Raw genomic sequence first — 21824 nt, 5'->3', positions numbered from 1 at the left:
AACCCAGGTGAAATTTGTTCTTCTTGCCTTCCCTAGGCTGACTCCTATTGAGGAGGGTCTTTGTCTCCACCCCCATGACTTCAGGGTGGCTGAGTGGTTCTGGGAGCCTCTTCTTTCCTCTTGCTGTCTTTTCCCCTATAGGACCACCCCTGGAGAAAAAATACTCTGTGGCTGCTGCCAACACAGGCTTCAAGGCCCATTTCCTCTGTTAGCAACTAGTATCTCTCCAGGAGAAAGAGTCCTTGAGGAGGAATAATACTGCCCTAGAATGATGTCGTATCAGGAGTTGCCCTAGTAGTTTACCAAGAGCTCCTATTTGAAACATTTTGTTTCCAAGTTTGATTTGCTCTCCCAAGAACAAAATTAGCACTTGCTAACCACCGAAATAAACCTCTATGGATACAACCACTTTTCTATTCTAGGTGTAAGAATTTCAGTCCAGCAATCATTTTTTAAGCAACCACCAAGGGTTAGTCAGTGGCTTTAAGATACTAATACTAATAATAATACTCATTAAGTGCTTACTTTGTGCCAACCATTCATTTGATAGTATTTATTGAGCCTTATTGTGTGCAGAGCTTACTGTGTGCAGAGCACTGTACTGAGCGCTTAGCACTAACCACTATACTAAGCACTCCCCTCCTACCTCACATCCCTTCTCTCCTTCTCCAGCCCAGCCCCCACCCTCCACTCCTCTGCCGCCGCTAACCTCCTCACTGTGCCTCGTTCTCACCTGTCCCGCCATCGACCACCTGCCCACGTCCTCCCCCTGGCCTGGAATGCCCTCCCTCCGCACATCCGCCAATCTCGCTCTCTTCCTCCCTTCAAAGCCCGACTGAGAGTTCACCTCCTCCAGGAGGCCTTCTCAGATTGAGCCCCTTTTTTCCTCTCCCCCTCCCCATCCCCCCCGCCTTACCTCCTTCCCCTCCCCACAGCACCTGTATATGTTTGTACATATTTATTACTCTATTTATTTTACCTATACATATTTACTATTATATTTATTTTATTTTGTTAATGTGTTTTGTTTTGTTGTCTGTCTCCCCCTTCTAGACTGTGAGCCCGCTGTTGGGTAGGGACCGTCTCTATATGTTACCAACTTGCACTTCCCAAGCGATTAGTACAGTGTTCTGCACACAGTAAGCACTCAATAAATATGATTGATTGAATGAATGAACGAATGAATATAAGATAATCAGGTCTGATGTACTCCCTGTTGCACCTGGGGTTCACAGTCTAAAGGGAGGAAGAACAGGTTTTGAATCCCCATTTTACAGTTGAGGTAGCTGAAGCACAAAGAAATCAGATGACTTGCCCAAGGTCACACAGCACACAAGTGGCAGAGTCAGAATTAGAACCCAGGTCAATCAACTGTATTTATTGAGTGCTTATTGTGTTCAGAGCACCGTACTAAGCTCTTGGGAGGGTACAATATACTAGTTGGTAGACATTTTTTCCACTAGACCATACTGATTCCCATTAACATTTCACACTAAGAAGCAGCATGGCCAAGCGTCTCTGTACAATAAAATAGAGCAGGGGCCTAGGAGCCAGAAGGCCCTTGGTTCTAATCCTGGTGCCATCACTTGTCTGTTGTGTGACCTTGGGGAAGTCACTTAACTTCTCTGTGTCTCGCCTGTAAAATGGGGATTAATACTCTGAGCCCCATGTGGGACATGGACTGTGTCCAACCTGATTAGCTTGTATTTATCAATCAATCAATCAATCAATCAATCGTATTTATTGAGTGCTTACTATGTGCAGAGCACTGTACTAAGCGCTTGGGAAGTACAAATTGGCAACACATAGAGACAGTCCCTACCCAACAGTGGGCTCACAGTCTAAAAGGGGAAGACAGAGAACAGAACCAAACATACCAACAAAATAAAATAAATAGGATAGAAATGTACAAGTAAAATAAATAAATAAATAAATAAATAAATAAATAGAGTAATAAATATGTACAACCATATATACATATATACAGGTGCTGTGGGGAAGGGAAGGAGGTAAGACGGGGGGATGGAGAGGGGGACGAGGGGGAGAGGAGGGAAGGGGCTCAGTCTGGGAAGGCCTCCTGGAGGAGGTGAGCTCTCAGCAGGGCCTTGAAGGGAGGAAGAGAGCTAGCTTGGCAGATATGCAGAAGGAGGGCATTCCAGGCCAGGCGGAGGACGTGGGCTGGGGGTCGATGGCGGGATGGGCGAGAACGAGGCCTAGTGAGGAGGTTAACGGCGACAGAGGAGCAGAGGGTGCAGGGTGGGCTGCAGAAGGAGAGAAGGGAGGTGAGGTAGGAGGGGGCGAGGGGATGGACAGCCTGGAAGCCCAGGGTGAGGAGTTTCTGCCTGATGCGCAGATTGATTGGTAGCCACTGGAGATTTTTGAGGACACAACACTTTTTTATCACAACACTTAGTACAGCATCTGGTGCATAGTAAGCACTTAACAAGTACCATTACAAAAATCCACTCAAAATTTCCCTCATTGAACCCACTAGTATTCCCTAGTTGAGTGTCCCTTGGAGTTTTTCTCAACATTTTCTCAACAACTGTAACGGTGTAATACCAGGAAGTTTTTTCTCAGATCCTGTAATTCCATACCACTGAGAAAATATGGGCACTACGTCCAGAATACTGCAACACTGCTAACATAGCCTGAGCCATAGATGCCGGCAGGATGTTCACAGGGGCTGAGATGTCCTTCTCATGATAAATCCTATCCAGTTGAGAGATGGGTTTTGCTTGGGTGACTGTGACCCCTTAGAGAGGTCACAACCCTCCTGTGTCACACTGAAGGGCTTTAAAGTATCCTCTGTCTGCAATCACATTAATCATGAATTAAGCAGCTCCAGAGGTGTTATGAGAGTCCCATTCTGCCTGGGGGAGCTTCAGGCCCTACTGGGGGTTGCCTATGTTCAGATTCTTCCGATCTTTGTCCGTTTCTCAGCTCCTCGACAGTTGTTTACTCACACTGTTCCTCCCACTCCAGCTCCTCTTTTTCGCTGGCTTGGGTCTCTTGAGCTTGTTTCAGGCTCCAGTATAACTCCTTTGCTCTTTGTTCTTCCTGAAGGCAAATCTGTTCCTCTCCTCGCTGTCTCTCTTCTTCTTCGATTCTCTAAGAAAAACCAAAGGGAAAAAGAGTGGGTGAGAAGGACATGGTATTTTCATGGAAAAAAACAAACTCTATGGGTGCAAGATTCATTCATTCGATCTTATTTATTGAGTGCTTACTGTGTGCAAAGGACTGTACTAAGCCCTTGGAAAGTACAGTTCGGCAACACATAGAGACAGTCCCTACCCAACAACAGGCTCACAGTCTAGAAGGGGAAGACAGACAGCAAAACAAAACAAGTAGACAAGAGATTCAGCCTAACCATATCAATCAATCAATTGTATTTATTGAGTGCTTACTGTGGGCAGAGCACTGTATTTAGCACTTGGAAGATTACAATAGAGTGGCTGGACATGTTCCCTGCCCACAAGATGCTTACAGTCTAGCGAAGCAGCATGGCCCAGTGGAAAGAGCGCAGGCCTGGGACTCAGAAGACCTGGATTCTAATTCCCGCTCTGACATTTGTCTTCTGTGTGACCTTGGGTAAGTCACAACTTCTCTAGGCCTCATTTTCCTCAACTGTAAAATGGGGATTAAGTCCTACCCTCTCCTACCATGCAGGACAGGGACTGTGTCCAAAGATAACATTGCCTCTATCCCGGTATTTAGAACAGTGCTTGGCACGTACCATCGTCATTATTATAACTGTTGTTATTATTGTTCTTATTATCGCCATCATCACTATTATTAGGTGATGCAATCATTAAACTAAATTTCAGATATGTACAGAAGTTTTGTGGGGTGGAGGGTGGGGAGAATAAAGGGTACAAAGCCAAGTCCAGGGTTGATGCAGAAGAGTGAGGGAGTAGGGGAAATGAGGACTTAGTTGGGGACGGCTTCTTGGAGGAGATATGATATTAATAAGGCTTTGAAGGTGGGGAGAGTGATGGTCTGTCAGAAGGAGCGTGACTCAGTGGAAAGAGCCTGGGCTTGGGAGTCAGAGGTCATGGGTTCTAATCCCAGCTCTGCCACTTGTCAGCTGTGTGACTTTGGGCAAGTCACTTAACTTCTCTGTGCCTCAGTTACCTCATCTGCAAAATGGGGATTAAGACTGTGAGCCCCCCCCCATGGAACAACCTGATCACCTTGTATCCCCCCCCCAGCGCTTAGAACAATGCCTTGCACATAGTAAGTGCTTAACAAATGCCATCATTATTAGTATTTATTATTATTATATGACAGAAGAGGGAGTTCCAGGCCATAGAGAATGTGTGGACAAGAGGTCTTAGAGGTCAGTCTCCCCCTCTAGACCGTAAATTCATTGTGGGCAGGGAATGTGTCTGTTTATTGTTATACTGTACTCTCCTAAGCGCTTAGTACAGTGCTCTGCACAAAGTGCTCAGTAAATACAACTGACTGACTACACAGTCAGATGAGAAAAATGAGATTGAGGCACAGTAAATAGATTGGCATTAGAGGAGCGAAGTGTGCGGGCTGAGTTGCAGTAAGAAATCAGCCAGGTAAGATGCTGGGGGCAAGGTGAATGAGTGTGCTAAAGCCAATGATTAGGAGGCTTTAGCCATAGCAAGCAGTTGTGAAACAAACTTTGAATAGGCTCACTGATCCCAGTACTCCAGAGAGGGGCAAACCCTTCCATAGGATGAGAGATTGTAATTAAAGAAGCTTCTGGATGATCATGAAAACTGTATGAGAAGCATTAGACTCGTCAGAAGGTTCTACAAGAATCTTTTTGAAAATATTATTCCATCAACTTTGATTTTTCATTCGTTCACTCCAAGTAATGCTCAGAGAAGGAATCCTGAATATGGTGTGAAACATAGATAGAATAATAAAAGAATGATTTAGGGAGTATGGATATAGCTCTCTATTAGACAGAAGGGGGAAGAATTGGCCTAATTGAAAGATGAATTGTATTGCCAGAGTCTGAAGTCCTGAGAAACTAATCTGTCCAGGTAACCTCACTCCACAAAGTCACCTGCCAGCCCCCATGCTCGTGGAAAATGTCGGTGAGACATACTACTACTTGAGAGATAATCTGGGGATATCTTGCTCCCAGCAGTTGCCAGAGGCATCGTGTGTGCAGGAAAAGTCAAGGCTAGGCACCAGCCAAAGGTTTAATGTTCAGAAAGGCAGAAGGTCACAGGAGAGATGCACTAAGGAAGTCTCCGGTCATCTGATCAATTGACTCTGTCTTGACCCCTGCCTTGACCCCTTGACCCAATCCCAAATTTTACGGCAGAATTTTCAAAACCATGACACGCAGCTGCGGACATTCTCATTTGGAAACTTACAGAAGAAAAAATTAGAATGTACAAGTGGTTGTTCTACAACCAAAACCCTAGGTATATTAGCCTAATAATAATAATAATAATAATGGCCTCTATTAAGTGCTTACTATGTGCCAAGCACTGTTCTAAGCACTGGGGAGGTTACAAGGTGATGAGGTTGCCCCATGTGGGTGGGGCTCACAGTCTTAATCCCCATTTTACAGATGACATAACTGAGGCCCAGAGAAGTGAAATGACTTGCCCAAAGTCACACAGCTGAGAATTGGCGGAGCCGGGATTTGAACCCATGACCTCTGACTCCAAAGCCCGGGCTCTTTCCACTGAGCCATGCTGCTTCTCTAATGGGTCCATTGAATCAAAGGAAGAATTAAAGGGCTTGTGGCCAGCAATGTTAGATCAAGGCAAGGTCCAGCGGGTGGTCAGTTGCTCTCCGCTTATGGGGTCATTACTAAACTCATTCATTCATTCATTCAATCGTATTTATTGAGCGCTTACTGTGTAAGCGCTTAGGAAATATAAGTTGGCAACATATAGAGACGGTCCCTACCCAACAGCGGGCTCACAGTCTAGAAGGGGGAGACAGACAACAAAACAAAACGTATTAACAAAATAAAATAAATAGAATAAATGTGTACAAATAAAATAAATAAATAGAGTAATAAATACGTACAAACATATATACAGGTGCTGTGGGGAGGGGAAGGAGGTAAGGTGGGGGGGATGGGGAGGGGGAGGAGGAAGGAGGGGGCTCAGTCTGGGAAGGCCTCCTGGAGGATGGGAATAATCAATTGTCTTGGAATAAAGAAATAGGGTGGCCAGGTGGATAGAGCATGGTCCTGGGAGTCAGAAGGACCTGGGCTCTAAACCTGACTTGTCTGCTGTGTGATCTTGGGCTCAGTGAACTTCTCTGTGCCTCAGTTACTTCACCTGTAAAACGGGGGTTAAGACTGTGAGCTCCAAGTGAGACACAGACTGTGTCTAACTTGATTAACTTATATCTTCCCTAGTGCTCAGTACAGTCCCTGGAGCATAGTAAGTGCTTAACAAATACCATAAAATAAGAAAGAAAACACTACTGATTGTGTGTTTTCCAGCATAGATAGCAGAATGGCACAGCCAAACCTCAGCTAGTCTCTGACTGCCCACGAGGACTGGTTTCTCCAATCCTCCTGGATAGTTGGACACTTAATACATGAATAAATCATATTTATTGAGTGCTTACTGTGTGCAGAACACTGTACTCAGTGCTTGGGAGAGTACAATATAATAAGAGTTGGTAGACACATTTTCAAAGCATTACTAAGGTCAGATCTCCTCCAAGAGGCCTTCTCTGATTAATCTCTTTTTTCCCCTGTTCACTCTCCCTTCTGAATCATCTGTGCTTCTCACTCTGTGACCTTGGGACACTTGATATTCTCCCTACCCCCAACCCCACCATGCTTATGTACATATCTTCATATCTTCATATCTACATATCTTTAGACTGTGAGACCACTGTTGGGTAGGGACTGTCTCTATATGTTGCCAACTTGTACTTCCCAAGCGCTTAGTACAGTGCTCTGCACACAGTAAGCGCTCAATAAATACGATTTATGGTGATATCTTCAAATCATATATTATAAATTACTTTTTTATTCATATTAATGTCTGTTTCCCCATCTAGACTGTAAGCTCATTGTGGGCACGGAAAGTATCGGCTCATTCTGTTGTATTGTACTCTCCCAAGTGCTTAGTACAGTGCTCTGCACAGAGTAAGCTCTCAATAAATACCACTGATTGTCTGATAGATTGGTTCCCGGCCACATTGATCTTAAAGTCCCCGTCTCCATCCCCCACATCTTACCTCCTTCCCTTCCCCACAGCACCCGTATATATGTATATAGGTTTGTACATATTTATTACTCTATTTATTTATTTTACTTGTACATATCTGTTCTATTTATTTTCTTTTGTTAATATGTTTGGTTTTGTTCTCTGCCTCCCCCTTCTAGACTGTGAGCCCACTGTTGGGTAGGGACTGTCTCTATATGTTGCCAACTTGTACTTCCCAAGCGCTTAGTACAGTGCTCTGCACACAGTAAGCGCTCAATAAATACGATTGATTGATTGATTAAAGTCTAGAGGACTCTACAGTCCAGAGTGTATCTCAGCCTTTGGGCCTGATGATGGACAGTCATTGGTTCACTGGTCCATCTGCTCCTTTCTATCCCACGCCGGCCGATGGCAGACACAGCGGTGATTTCCCAGCTGCCCTCGTTGATGTACTTTTGCTCCAGCTAATTCTCAGTAAGACAGATTTTAAAAAGTTACTGGGGGGGGAAAAGGCTGTGCCCATTCTCCACCATGGTCTTTGGTAGGTTTGCAGACTCTCTACCCTGTGTTTGTGCTTCTTATTCAACAAAAAGACTCCAAGGACAGTGAAGTTCACCAATTACTCTGTGTGCGTGTCTGTGTGTGACTGAAAAGAGCTATGCAGAACCCCCAGTTCGAACAACATTGTGTGCACAAAAACTTATTGTTAACAGGCTCTGCCAAGTGGCAAAACTCCAAGACTTTAAATTGTTCTGCCACCTGGTGAAGTGACTAATCCTCACTAGAGACAGCCTTGGCCTAGTGATTGCGGTATTTATTAAGTGCTTCTTATGTACAAAACACTGTACAAAGTGCTGGGGTCAACAAAGATGAGGAAACTGAGGCCTAGAGAAGTTAAATGTCTTACCCGATGGCACACAGCAGGCAAGTGGGGGAGTCAGGTTTAGAACTCAGGTCTCTGGACTTCTAGACCCACATTCATTCCACTAGACCACACTGCTGGGAAGAGCATGTGAATGGGAGTCAGGAGAACCAAATTCTCAAATGTTGTGACGAGGTGGGCCAGTGGTTAAGGCGCTGGACTGCCAATTCACTGTGCTCTGAACGCGTGGGTTCGAGTCCCATCTTCGTCGTTAGTAGATTATTTTGAAGCAGTGTGGCTCAGTGGAAAGAGCCCGGGCTTTGGAGTCAGAGGTCATGGGTTCAAATCCCGGCTCCGCCACTTGCCAGCTGTGTGACTTTGGGCAAGTCACTTCACTTCTCTGGGCCTCAGTTCCCTCATCTGTAAAATGGGGATGAAGACTGTGAACCCCCCGTGGGACAACCTGATCACCTTGTAAACTCCCCAGCGCTTAGAACAGTGCTTTGCACATAGTAAGTGCTTAATAAATGCCATCATTATTATTATTATTATATCCAAGCTCTGCCACAGTGTAAACTTGGCAACCTGTTTGAGCTTCAGTTTTCTCCCTTGAGGTATCTTGTGGATATCAGATAACTGTACTTCCTACCTCTTGAATTGTAAGTCCCACTTGGGACAGGGTCTTTATCCTGACCTCATTTGCTCCCACGGCTTCAACTATCACCTCTACGCTGATGACACCCAGATCTACATCTCTGCCCTTGCTCTCTCCCCCTCCCTCCAGGCTCGCATCTCCTCCTGCCTTCAGGACATCTCCATCTGGATGTCCGCCCGCCACCTAAAGCTCAACATGTCGAAGACTGAGCTCCTTGTCTTCCCTCCCAAACCTTGTCCTCTCCCTGACTTTCCCATCTCTGTTGACGGCACTACCATCCTTCCCGTCTCACAAGCCCGCAACCTTGGTGTCATCCTCGACTCCGCTCTCTCATTCACCCCTCACATCCAAGCCGTCACCAAAACCTGCCGGTCTCAGCTCCGCAACATTGCCAAGATCCGCCCTTTCCTCTCCATCCAAACCGCTACCCTGCTAATTCAAGCTCTCATCCTATCCCGTCTGGACTACTGCACTAGCCTTCTCTCTGATCTCCCATCCTCGTGTCTCTCTCCACTTCAATCCATACTTCATGCTGCTGCCCGGATTATCTTTGTCCAGAAACGCTCTGGACATATCACTCCCCTCCTCAAAAACCTCCAATGGCTACCGATCAATCTGCGCATCAGGCAGAAACTCCTCACCCTGGGCTTCAAGGCTGTCCATCACCTCGCCCCCTCCTACCTCACCTCCCTTCTCTCCTTCTACTGCCCAGCCCGCACCCTCCGCTCCTCCACCACTAATCTCCTCACTGTACCTCGCTCTCGCCTGTCCCGCCATCGACCCCCGGCCCACGCCATCCCCCGGGCCTGGAATGCCCTCCCTCTGCCCATCCGCCAAGCTAGCTCTCTTCCTCCCTTCAAGGCCCTGCTGAGAGCTCACCTCCTCCAGGAGGCCTTCCCAGATTGAGCCCCTTCTTTCCTCTCCCCCTCGTCCCCCTCTCCATCCCCCCGCCTTACCGCCTTCCCCTCCCCACAGCACCTGTATATATGTATATATGGTTGTACATATTTATTACTCTGTTTATTTATTTATTTATTTATTTTACTTGTACATTTCTATCCTACTTATTTTATTTTGTTGGTATGTTTGGTTCTGTTCTCTGTCTCCCCCTTTTAGACTGTGAGCCCACTATCGGGTAGGGACTGTCTCTATGTGATGCCAATTTGTACTTCCCAAGCGCTTAGTACAGTGCTCTGCACATAGTAAGCGCTCAATAAATACGATTGATTGATTGATTGATTGATTTATCCTGTCTTATTACCCTGTATCTCCCCCACCACTTAGCACAATGCTTGGCACATGGCAAGCACCATAATACCAAAGCAAAAACAAAAGGCATTTTAGTGTCTGAGAGCTAGAATTTCCCAATTGGTCACTCTAGTGCCAAAATGCCATTCCTATGACAGAAATGGAAAGCAATACTCAAGTATCTTCACTGTTGAGAAGCAACGTGGCTTAGTGGAAAGAGCATAGGCTTGGGAGTCAGAGGTTGTGGATTCTAATCCCGGCTCCGCCACTTATTGGCTGTGCGACTTTGGGCAAGTCACTTCACTTCTCTGTGTCTCAGTTACCTCATCTGTAAAATGGAGATTAAGACTGTAAGCACCACGTGGGGCAACCTGATTACCTTATATCTACCCCAGTGCTTAGAACAGTGCTTGGCACATAGTAAGCTCTTAACAAATACCATCATTATTACTATTATTATGACCTAGGGCCAGGGACCGTGGCCAAGAAGCAGTGTGGCTTAGTGGATAGAGCACAGGCCTGGGAGCCAGAGGATGTGGGTTCTAATCCCGGCTCCACCACTTCTCTGCTGTGTAACCTTAGGTGGGTCAGAACTTCTCTGTGCCTCAGTTTCCACATTTGTAAAATGGGGTGAAGACTGGGAGCCCCATGTGGGACAGGGATTGGGTCCAACTTTGTATCTACCCCAGTACTCAGTACAGTATGTGGCACATAGTAAATGCTTAACAAATACCATTAAAAAAAAAGTGGTGATGAAGGCACATGTGACCAGTGAAGGTGGGCAAAACCCCAGTGGGGGTGGAAAGCCAGCTGTTCTGTACCTTACCACTTGTTTGCTCTCCCTTGGTTCAGCAATGCCGCTTTCCCTTCTACCACATGCTGCTTTCCCTTCTACCACATCGTCTGCTTTCCCTACTACCATATCCCCCAGAAGAAAAATTCTGCCTCTGTTGGTTCAGAGATATTTAATGTCCATAAATTGGAAAACGCTTGTTAATCTCAGGCTGACAGAGAGAAGCATAAAATAATAAAATGAATGGCAATTTCTAACCAGGGATGTGTAGATACGTAATCTAACTTTCCCATCCCGGTTGGCAATGCCCCCAACCTCTCCATCTCTCACGTTTGTAACCTTGGAATCATCTTTAACTTCTCCCTCTTATTCATGGACGTGAAAGAGAACATGAAGATGAACGCTTTTCCTTCATGACATTTCTAGAATCTTCCCCTCGCTCTCCATCCAATCAGCCACCACGCTGGTCCAGACACATATCCCAGCTCTACTATTACTGCATCAGCTTTCTCGCCAATCTCACTTCTTCCAATCTCTCCACCCTAGAGAAGTCCAGGTTTCACTCTGCTGCCCCGATCATTTTCCTGAAATGTTGTTTTGCACATTTTAACCCAATCCTCTCTGTACCAAGCAGAAATTTATGACTAGTTCTAAGATACTCAATCAGTTCTCTCCCTCCTATTAAACTGCTCTCTTCTTGTTAGACTTAAATAGTTTGTGAGACAATGGCTACCTTGCTGAGATCTCTACAGTATTTTGTAAGCGCTTTCGTCAATCGGTGATATTCGAGTGCTTACTTTGTGCAGACCACTGTAGTAAGCACTTTGGAGAGAGTATAATACAGTTGGTAGCCACAAGCCCTGCCTTAATGGAGCTTAGAGTCAAACGAAAGAGACACGTGAAAATAAATTCTGAGGGAAGAAACTGAGTATAAAAATATGTACATTTGTCCTGTTGGAAGTAGGGTGAATAACACGCTGAGAAGCAGCGTGGCTCAGTGGAAAGAGCCCAGGCTTTGGAGTCAGAGGTCATGGGTTCAAGCCCCGGCTCCACCAGTTGTCAGCTGTGTGACTTTGGGCAAGTCACTTAACTTCTCTGTGGCTCAGTTACCTCATCTGTAAAATGGGGATTAAGACTATGAGCCCCCTGTGGGACAATCTGATCACCTTGTAACCTCCCCAGCGCTTAGAACAGTGCTTTGCACATAGTAAGGGCTTAATAAATGCCATTACAAAAAAAACAAGGTGCTTAAGGAGTGGGGCTAAGTACATAGTTGAAGCAAGAGAGAGGGAAAATAAAGTTGAGGGAGGACAGCTTAGTCAAGGAAACCTTCCTGGAGAAGATGTGATTTTAGTAGGGCTTTGCTGGGAGGGAGAGTGGTGGTTTGTCAAATGTAACGCAGGAGGGAGTTCGAGGTAGGAGGGAGGACAGGAGCAAGGGGTTGATGACAGATGAAGCAGTAGCAAGGGACACTGAGTAGCTTGGCATTAGAGGAGTGATGTGTGCAGGCTCAGTTGTAGTGGGACAGGTGTTAGGAGATGACAGGATGATGTAACTGAGGCACAGAGAAGTTAAGTGGCTTGCCCGAGGTCACACAGCAGGCGAGTGATGGAGCCAGGATTGGAACCTACGTCCTCTGACTCCCAAGCCCGGGCTGTTTCCACTGAGCCACACTGCTTCTTACCAGGAGAGGGGATACATGGCTGTGTTTGTAAGTGGGGAAGGAGCTGTTGGAGACTGAACGGTTGAAGATGGCAGTCAAGGAAAGAAGAAGATGGGGCAAATGTTTTAATAAGAGGGAATAATAATGATGGCATTTATTAAGCTCTTACTCTATGTACAAAGGACTGTGCTAAAGGCTGGGGCGGTTACAAGGTGATCAGGTTGTCCCACAGGGGGCTCACAGTCTTCATCCCCATTTTACAGATGAGGTAACTGAGGCCCAGAGAAGTTAAGTGACTTGCCCAAAGTCACACAGCTGACAATTGGCAGAACTGGGATTTGAACCCATGACCTTCCTCCCTTCAAGGCCCTACTGAGAGCTCACCTCCTCCAGGAGGCCTTCCCAGACTGAGCCCCTTCCCTCCTCTCCCCCTCGTCCCCCTCTCCATCCCCCCCATCTTACCTCCTTCCCTTCCCCACAGCACCTGTATATATGTATATATGCTTGTACATATTTATTACTCTATTTATTTTACTTGTACATATCTATTCTATTTATTTTATTTTGTTAGTATGTTTGGTTTTGTTCTCTGTATCCCCCCTTTTAGACTGTGAGCCCACTGTTGGGTAGAGACTGTCTCTATATGTTGCCAACTTGTACTTCCCAAGCGCTTAGTACAGTGCTCTGCACACAGTAAGCGCTCAATAAATATGATTGATTGATTGATTGATGAGGTAAGAAGACCTTAAATCCCATAGTGAGAAGTTTCAGCTTAATGTGGAGATGGATGGGCAGCCATTGGAGGCACCTGGGAAGTGGGGAGAATCAGATTTTGGAAGCAGCAGAGTGAAGTGAGAAGCAATGTGACCTAGAAGACAGAGCATTGGCTTGAGAGTCAGAAGGACCTGGATTCTAATCCTGGCTCTGTCACCTGTTGGTTGTGCGACTCTGGGCAAGTCACTTCACTTCTCTGTGCCTCAGTGACCTCATCTGTAAAATGGGGATGAAGACTGTGAGCCCCATGTGGGACATGGATTGTGTCTTGTGTCCACCCCAGTGCTTAGTACAGTGCCTAGCACATAGAAAGCACTTAACAAATACTATGAAAAAAAGGTATGGACTGGAGAGGGGAGGGGTTGAGTCCAGGAAATGAAGTTTTTCCCTTCCTCCTCTGCAATTCCCTTGCCAACTTCTAATGAGATGTGTGATTGGCTGTTTTATAAACACATCACTCAAAGACTAATTCAGCACAGATTAATATTTCTCCTACTACACTGCAGCTCAAAGTCTTCCCTTCTCTCAAGATAACCTGCTCTATTGATTGATTAAATATTGCCAACTATAAGAAACTCCAAGGATGAAGCTATTAGAATTGGCAACAGGAAAAACTGCCATTATCTTTCAGATTATAATTTGTCTGGTCTAGTCAACTTTAAAATCCCAGAGCCTATCAAAAGTAAGAAAAGTTCATAGGCTACCTAGGTGGGTGTGAAGCTTTTTGTTAAAAATTAAGGTATCATAAGATTGGACAGATTTGTTTAATTTTTCAAATCAAAATGCTTCAGGATGATAAAACTTTAATGGAGTTCACTCTCCCCTTTTCTGAGGCTGTTTTAAATTTGGTCTAGTCAGTATCTCAGAAGGATGATTAATGATGTGCTAAATATTTTAAATGTGTTAAAATGGGCAAGTTAACTGATCTGAATCTCATTCTACTGCTGAATCATTCATGAAATCCCCATTTCACGGAGACTTCAATGATTATCACAGAGAAGAACCTGCAGGGATTTTTAACCCTGTCTCCCTGCCTCTATAGTCAGGGATTAACCCCCTCCGAGGTTTCTAACTGTTTGAGGGAAGAAGAGCAAATGACAGAAAGATCAAAAGCAACACTCCCTCCCTCGCCACTCCGAACTGTGACCAGTTCAAGAGTAGCATTGAATTTGGTGTCTGAGAACACAGGGATAGCCTCAGGAATGAAAAATGGATCCAACAACCCAACTAAGATGTTTGCCAGAACACAGCCACGCTCTCTACACAAGGTCAGTAAATCAATTGTATTTATTGAGCACTTACTGTGCGCACAGCACTGTACTAAATGCTTGAGAGAGTGCAATATAATATACAGATACATCCCCTGCCCACAATGAGCTTACAGTCTAGAAAGGGATACAGACATTAAGATGGTAAATGGCTTGCCAATTGAGGCAGTTCCTCCCATGTGCTTGCGGGCATATTCTCTATCTCATAAGGAAGGCTTTGGTAACTGGTCATTTTCCTCCCCGTTCGGGTGTGTTCACTTGACATTATCCACTTGGGCCTGTGAAGACGAGGCATCTGGTTGTACTATCCGCAGTTTTGTGTGGATTCTGGAAACTGTCCCGAGGCCACCCAGGTTGTCACTGGGGTTGGGGGCGATGGGGCGACAAAGCCAGGCTAGACTAGTGGTAAATACCTCTGAGCATCCTTTAGCAGCAAACTGGCAGAGGGTAAAGCACCATTTAAGGAGTGATTTCTGCAGCAAACAGGCCATTTCCAAAGAAACGCAGCAATGGAGTGCACTCTGAATAGGACCCAATGGCTCAGTAACAGAGACCTCTCGCAGTGCAAAGTGATAGACTAAATGGTTCCAAGACAGAAACCATTCATCATCATTGAGAGGCTCGCTCTTAGCCTTCCTCCTCCAGGTCATCAGGATAAATGGACACAAGCAACAAGGGGGAAAATGTCCATCATACAAACTGGCCTCCTACACTTTTTTTCTAATAGCATTTGTTTAGCACTTACTATGTGTCAAGCCCCGTTCTAAGACTTGGAGTAGATACAAATTCGATCAGGTCTGACAGTCTCAGTTCTGGCTAAATCAGAGGGAGTAGATTTAATCCGAACTTTACAAATAAGGGAACCGAAGCACAGAGAAATGACTTGCCCAAGGTCGCACAGCAGAAAAGTGGCAAAGCTAGGATTGGAACCCGGGCCCCCTGACTACCAAGTCTGTGCCCTTTCCACGGTAGGCCGTATCACTTTGCTAACAGTTACCTGCCATCCCATCAGAAATTCAACTCAATCAATCTAAAAAATATATACAAAATGTTTTCTGAGGCAGACCACTTAAAACAGTCTACAGCTATGTTATCAAATTACTTTCAACCTTGTCCACCACATTCAGGACACCAACTGGGTTCAGAACCCTAAAGCAATTTCAGCGTGGCTCAGAGGAAAGAACACAGGCTTGGGAGTCAGAGGTCATGGGTTCAAATTCCAGCTCCGCCAATTGTCAGCTGTGTGACTTTGGGCAAGTCACTTAACTTCCCTGTGCCTCAGTTGCCTCATCTGTAAAATGGGGATTAAGACTGTGAGCCCCACGTGGAACAACCTGATCACCTTGTATCCTCCCCAGCACTTAGAACAGTGCTTTGCACATAGTAAGTGCTTAACAAATGCCATTATTATTATTATAAGATATCTATGAAATTCATTTAGAGAATCTTGATTTGCAGCCTCTCCAAAAGCATTTCAGCCAATGATTGATCTGAGCTTGGCAAGGAATTGTCCGGAGTTTCAACAGTCCTAAAAGAAGAACTCCTAAAAAGGCTAGAAAATGTGAGCAGCCATATAATTTAGTAATGGGTCTCTCTGCACTTGAGGAGAGACCCCAAAATTGAAGGATTCAATTCCAGAAGTCTTTGCTGCAGCGTGAGCCAGACTTGAGTTTCTGTGTTAATTCCAAGAGGCACGGCCTGCCCAGGAACTAAAGAGTTGAGACCTAAAATACAATCATCATCGAACTGAGAGGCACTCTGTAATAAAACTGCTCAACAGTCGCAGCAAGCAACAAACATGTGAGCCACAGGTCAGAGGCCTCCTTCTCCATCAGCTGTTCCAGCTAGAAGACAAGTACCAGTTTGCACCTGTATTAAGATCCTTTAACCCAGCACAGGAATCCTAGCACAGACTGGCATTTGGTGGTACCAGCTGGAAGAAGATCGTTCAGTACTGCTTCAATGGATACCCATTCCTCTGAACCCCAATTTGGTAATGGAGGGGTTGGGGGGCTCAGAGGAGTTAAGGAAGGATCTAGAAAGCTCAGAATCCTCCTTCTGGCTCAGTCATGTCAGTCCAAAAAAGGGGGACAGCCACTGTAAACTACTGTAAGATCGAAAGCTTCGTGGTCCAGTGGATAAAGTATGGGCCTGGGAATCAGAAGACGTGGATTCTAATCCCAGCCCCACCACTTGCTTGCTGTGTGACCTTGGACAGGTCACTTAACTTCTCTGTGCCTGTTTTATCAACTGCAAAAGGGAGATTCAATTCATACTCTCCCTCCTACTTAGATTGTGAGCCCCATGTGGGGGAGGGACTGTATTAAGCCTGATTAACTTGCATCTACTGTGAGCCCACTGTTGGGTAGGGACTGTCTCTATATGTTGCCAATTTGTACTTCCCAAGCGCTTAGTACAGTGCTCTGCACATAGTAAGCGCTCAATAAATACGATTGATGATGATGATGATCTACGCCAATGCTTAGATCAGTAAGCACTTAACAAGTAGCATAAAAAAATATCCTTCCTGGTGAAACCACCACTAGACACTGCAGGCAAAAATGAGACAAGCCAAGCACAGTGCCATTTTCCAAACTCTGATTCCACTGCTGCAGGGGAGAAAAAGGTTGTTAACCAACCTTTAGTTCCTCTTGGATCTTCTCTTCTATCACTTTGGCTGCCTTCCGGTCTTCCATTTCAACTTTCCACTTTTCGGCCAGAATCCGGGCTCTCTCATTCGCCATAGCATCCCGGAACTTCTTGGTGATTTCAGCCTCCTTTTGCTTCCTTCAAAATAAAAGAAATGAATATATTTGCGTTTATTTTTAAATGCAGAGTCAATGACCACCTGGCTATTCAATATAAAGAGAAAGCCCTCAATCATGCTTCCTGTGTACAACCTGAGTACAAAAACAGTAAAAATGGAATTTATTAAGTGCTTACTATATGCTAAAGCACTGTGCTAAGCTGAAGGGGTAGATTCAAGATGACCAGATAAATCACAGTCCCTGTCCCTAAGAGAACCTAAGAAAGAGAGAAACTCTAATTTACCTAAGCATTGATATCAGAATCTGAAACCAGTAGCTATGGAGAAAACACTTTATCCCAGTTCCGTTATCCCAAATTACTCTTCAGGAGGGAAAGCAGGTAATTCTTTCTGGAAGCAAATGTCTAAGTTTAATTGCCATTCAAATAGTCAATGATGTGCATGACTTCACCTGCCAATAAGCCAATAGAGTTACATACAGACTTTTGAAAGCAGAAACGAGGCCTTGTTAGCATTCTTCCCTGTTTGGAATGATGCTTTTCCTTGGACTGTGAGCCCTGAGTGGGACGGAGGCCATGTCTAATTCTGACCTGTGTATTCTCTTCCAGTGCTTAGTACAATGCTCTGCACATTGAAGTGCTTAATCAATGCTATTACTACTGCTACTATATCAAATACATGGCTTAATTGAATGAGCATGGGCTTGGGAGTCGGAGGACGTGGGTTCTAATCCTGGCTCCGCCAACTGTCTGCTGTGTGGCCTTGGGCAAGTCACTTCACTTCTCTGTGCCTCAGTTACCGCTTCAGTAAAATAGAGATGAAAACTGTGAGCCCCACATGGGACAACTTGATTACCCCGTATCTACCTCAGTGCTTAGAACAGTGCTAGGCACATAGTAAGCACTTAACAAATACTATTATTATTATTATTATTATTATCATTATTCCCAAGAGCAATGGCATTATCTCAATCAATCAATCAGTGGTATTTTTGAGCTCTTTCTACATGCAGAGCACTGTTCTAAGCACTTGGGAGTGTACAATACAACAGAATAAGCAGTCAGGTTCCCTGCCCATATTGAGCTTACAGTGTAGAGGGGGAGACTCTCACCAGAGTTCCTCTGCCTCCTTCCGGGCTTGCTTCCTGGCCCTTTCTGCTATTAGTGCCTCTGAAATCTCTTCGTATGGCGTGTCTCCTGCAGCTTCTCCCATAATCCAGACCCAGACTTCTCCATCAGTCCCATGAAGCCACTGAACATGTTTATTCTGATCTGAAAACACAGAAATAAACGAAGAAAAGAAATTAGGAACCTAACAGGAAACGTACCTGGAAAATAGTGGAAAGGAGCTTAGCACTTACCTCAAAGGATCCAACAAATTTTTCAGAGAAAAAATGAATGCTCAATGAACTACTTCTGTGCTGAGAAACAGCTCAGGGAAAGCATAAATTGACCCAAGACTCTGACCCTAGAAGTACTTTTAAGGAAAAACTCAATAATGATATAACTTCATAGCTGTGGATAAAGAGATCCTATCCATGCACATAAATGTGGCTAAAAAGACTGATGTTTGACTGACATTTTCTCCTGCATGGTGTACGTGGAAAGAAAGATCTTTGCTGCACGGATGGTCCCTGCTGGGAGACCTTGGACTAGCCACTTGAGTTCTCCATGTGTTAGTTTCCTCATCTGTAAAATAGGGATTAAATACCCTTCATCTCTTCCCCTTAGAGTGCGAGCCCCATGTAGGACAGGAACTCCGCCTCATCTGATTGTATTTATTGTATTATACTCCAGCACTTGAAACAGTTCTTGCCAGATAGTAAGGCTTAACAAATACCACCATTATTATCATTTTTTTTCTTATTACCTAGGACCGATCTCTGTTTACAATCCTGCCTCTTGGAATCCTGATATTTGTGAAGCCTCTACTCCCGATTGCAACCCTCTCCTGAGAGCTTCCTGCCAAGCTGTTCTGTTTGCTGCAGTGATCTCAGTTCAACTAAGTTGTATTTTGGTCCGTGTGTGTTCAAAACACCCAAAAGATCCTGTCAGAGGTTGGCCAGGGAACTACGGAGAAGGAAAGGAGGAATTACATTTCCCAGGAAGCGAAGGGGCTGATTTGTGATGGTTTACAACCCAGCAAGGAGTGCTCTGGGCAGAGCTAAGCCCTCCTGAGTTCTCTTGGTAAAGGTGGAGAAAGATTTCTTCCTCTTTTTCCCCCTGGATGATGGAAAGAGAGGCCAGAGAAGGTTTTTCTGCGTAAATCTTGGTTTGCGGTTTTCAATCTCTATTTGAATTTTAAGTTACTTTATTGAGTTCTTTTCAATTGCATCTTTGATTAACGTTTTGTTTATTAGCAGAGGTGAGTAAGCAGAGTTTTATAGGTCTTCAAAGTACTCAGGCCAAGTTCCCTTTTGGATTCAGGCCAGATTCCGTCTCTTTCATCCATTTTGAATGCAAAAATGGGGAAGGGTTATTATTAATGCTACTTATTCAGGGTATCATAGCAAGATAGCTCCTCTCTACTCATCTCCCATAAATCCACTGTCCTGTGCATTATAGCAATCAGTCAATGGTATTGACAGAGTCCTTACTGTGTGCAGAACAGTGTACTAAGCGCTTGGGAGATAATACGATACTGTATTTCACTCTATCTCTAAACTGTTTATCCCTGGCTACCCCATGTTGGGAGGGAGTAAATCAGGGAAATGCTTAATAAGGCACTACTCTCAATTGATCTCTCAATCATATTTACTGAGCACTTACTGTGTGCAGAGTTCTGTGCTTAGTGCTTGTGAGAGTACAACATAACAGAATTGGTAGGTAGGTTTCCTGCCCACAACGAGTTTTCAGTCTAGAGGTGGAGACAGATATTAATATAAATAAATAAATTATGGATATGTACATAGGTTCTGTGGGGCCGAGGGAGGGGTGGATAAAGGGAGCAAATCCAAGTGCAAGCGTGACGCAGAAGGAAGTGGGAGAAGAGGAAATGAAGGCTGAGTCAGGAGAGGCGACTTGGAGATGTGCTTTCAATACGGCTTTGAAGGTGGGGAGAGTGATTGTCGGGGATACTTTGTAGGAGCAAAAACTTTGGGGACCTCTGTGAGGTCGACAGGCCCAGTGAGAAACCTGAAACAGGTAGCTCAAATTATCAGTTATGATGAAGGCAATCGACCTTGGCTTTCCTGGTCACTGTCTCCTAAGACAGCCAACTGCTTTGAGAATCATGCTGCTGGCCTCCAACATATCTCTCCCCTCTTCATTTCTACAACCCCTCATGTGTCTTCCCAACAACCACACCTGGCATATATATATATATATATATATATATATATATATTGATGTGCATCCTATATGTAGTCATTTCATTTTCAGTAGAGATATTCATTCATTTTCATTCAATCATATTTATTGAGCACTTACTGTGTACAGAGCAGTGTACTAAGTACAAGTTGGCAACATATAGAGACGGTCCCTACCCAATGTGTAACCGATGGAGCAGTGTGAAAGTTAAAGGGATGCAGGCATATGTTGATGACCACAAAATTGAGGTCTTTTGCTCATCACTAAAGAAGGTCTTTGGCACCACTCATACCACAATGGCACGATATGGATGAACCACCCTCATTATAGACGGTGAGGAAATTCTACAGGGAATGTTCCCCCTCTAGACTGTAAGCTCGTTGTGGGCAGGGAATGTGTCTTCATTTTTATATTGTACTCTCCCAAGCTCTTAGATCAGTGCTCTGCACACAGTAAGCACTTATTAAATACTACACAGCCAATGAGAATGCTACAGTGAACTCTTGAGCATGCCATCCACCACTAAGAAGAAAGTCCTTCAAGGCATAGAAAAAACAGCCAGAGTGAAGAGACATGACCTTAACCCTCAACTTTTGAAGAGACAAACTCCACCATCAAACCATGAAATTGGAAAAGCACCCAGATAATAAAAATAATGATAATATTTGTTAGGCAGGTGAGGCTCTGTAGCTCAGGGGTTAGAGCACTGGTCTTGTAAACCAGGGGTCGTGAGTTTGAATCTCACTTTTAGACTGTTGGGTAGGGACTGTCTCTATATGTTGCCAATTTGTACTTCCCAAGCGCTTAGTACAGTGCTCTGCACATAGTAAGCGCTCAATAAATACGATTGATGATGATGTTTCAAAAACTTTTTTAAGTAGTGGGGTCTTCTCCTGTCTTATGCCGTCGCGTTGTCTCCAACCCCTAGCAACTTCATGGACACATCTCTCCCAGAATGCCCCACCTCCATCTGCAATCATTCTGGTAATGTATCCATAGAGTAGTTTTCTTGGTCAAAATCTGAAAGCGGTTTACCATTGCCTCCTTGGGCACAGTAAACTGGAGTCTCTGCCCTCGACTCTCTCCCGTGCTGCTGCTGTCCAGCACAGGGGAGTTTTGACTTGTAGCAGATTGCCTTCCACTCGCTACCCACTGCCCAAGCTAGGAATGGATAGGCTTCTGCTTGACTCTCCCTCCCATAGTCAAGACTGGTAGAGTACTGGAAACTCTCAAGATGTGACCTCGAGAGGGGAAGTAGTGTGGTAATAGAAGATAATCAGGAGTGATACAGTCCTTCTTCTGCACGGCGTGGGAGAA

The 21824-nt window shown here is 44.9% G+C and overlaps 1 protein-coding gene across 2 annotated transcripts in view; it reads right to left on the bottom strand.

The window, feature by feature from the left end:
* SH2D4B (SH2 domain containing 4B) overlaps positions 1-21824 on the bottom strand; it is a 77130-nt gene that overhangs the window by 42763 nt on the left and 12543 nt on the right. For both annotated transcript variants that reach the window (XM_038744233.1, XM_038744234.1), the window contains exons 2-4: positions 18311-18470; positions 17072-17219; positions 2967-3111 (exon numbers count right to left, since the gene is read on the bottom strand). In XM_038744233.1, the coding sequence (XP_038600161.1) occupies positions 2967-3111; positions 17072-17219; positions 18311-18470 (453 nt within the window). The remainder of the gene's footprint in view (positions 1-2966; positions 3112-17071; positions 17220-18310; positions 18471-21824) is intronic.

This window comes from Tachyglossus aculeatus, chromosome 3, assembly GCF_015852505.1.
Source record: "Tachyglossus aculeatus isolate mTacAcu1 chromosome 3, mTacAcu1.pri, whole genome shotgun sequence".
Lineage (NCBI taxonomy): Eukaryota > Metazoa > Chordata > Mammalia > Monotremata > Tachyglossidae > Tachyglossus > Tachyglossus aculeatus.
The sequence above is the reverse complement of the archived record's forward strand: the minus strand, read 5'-3'. Positions and strand labels throughout refer to the sequence as shown.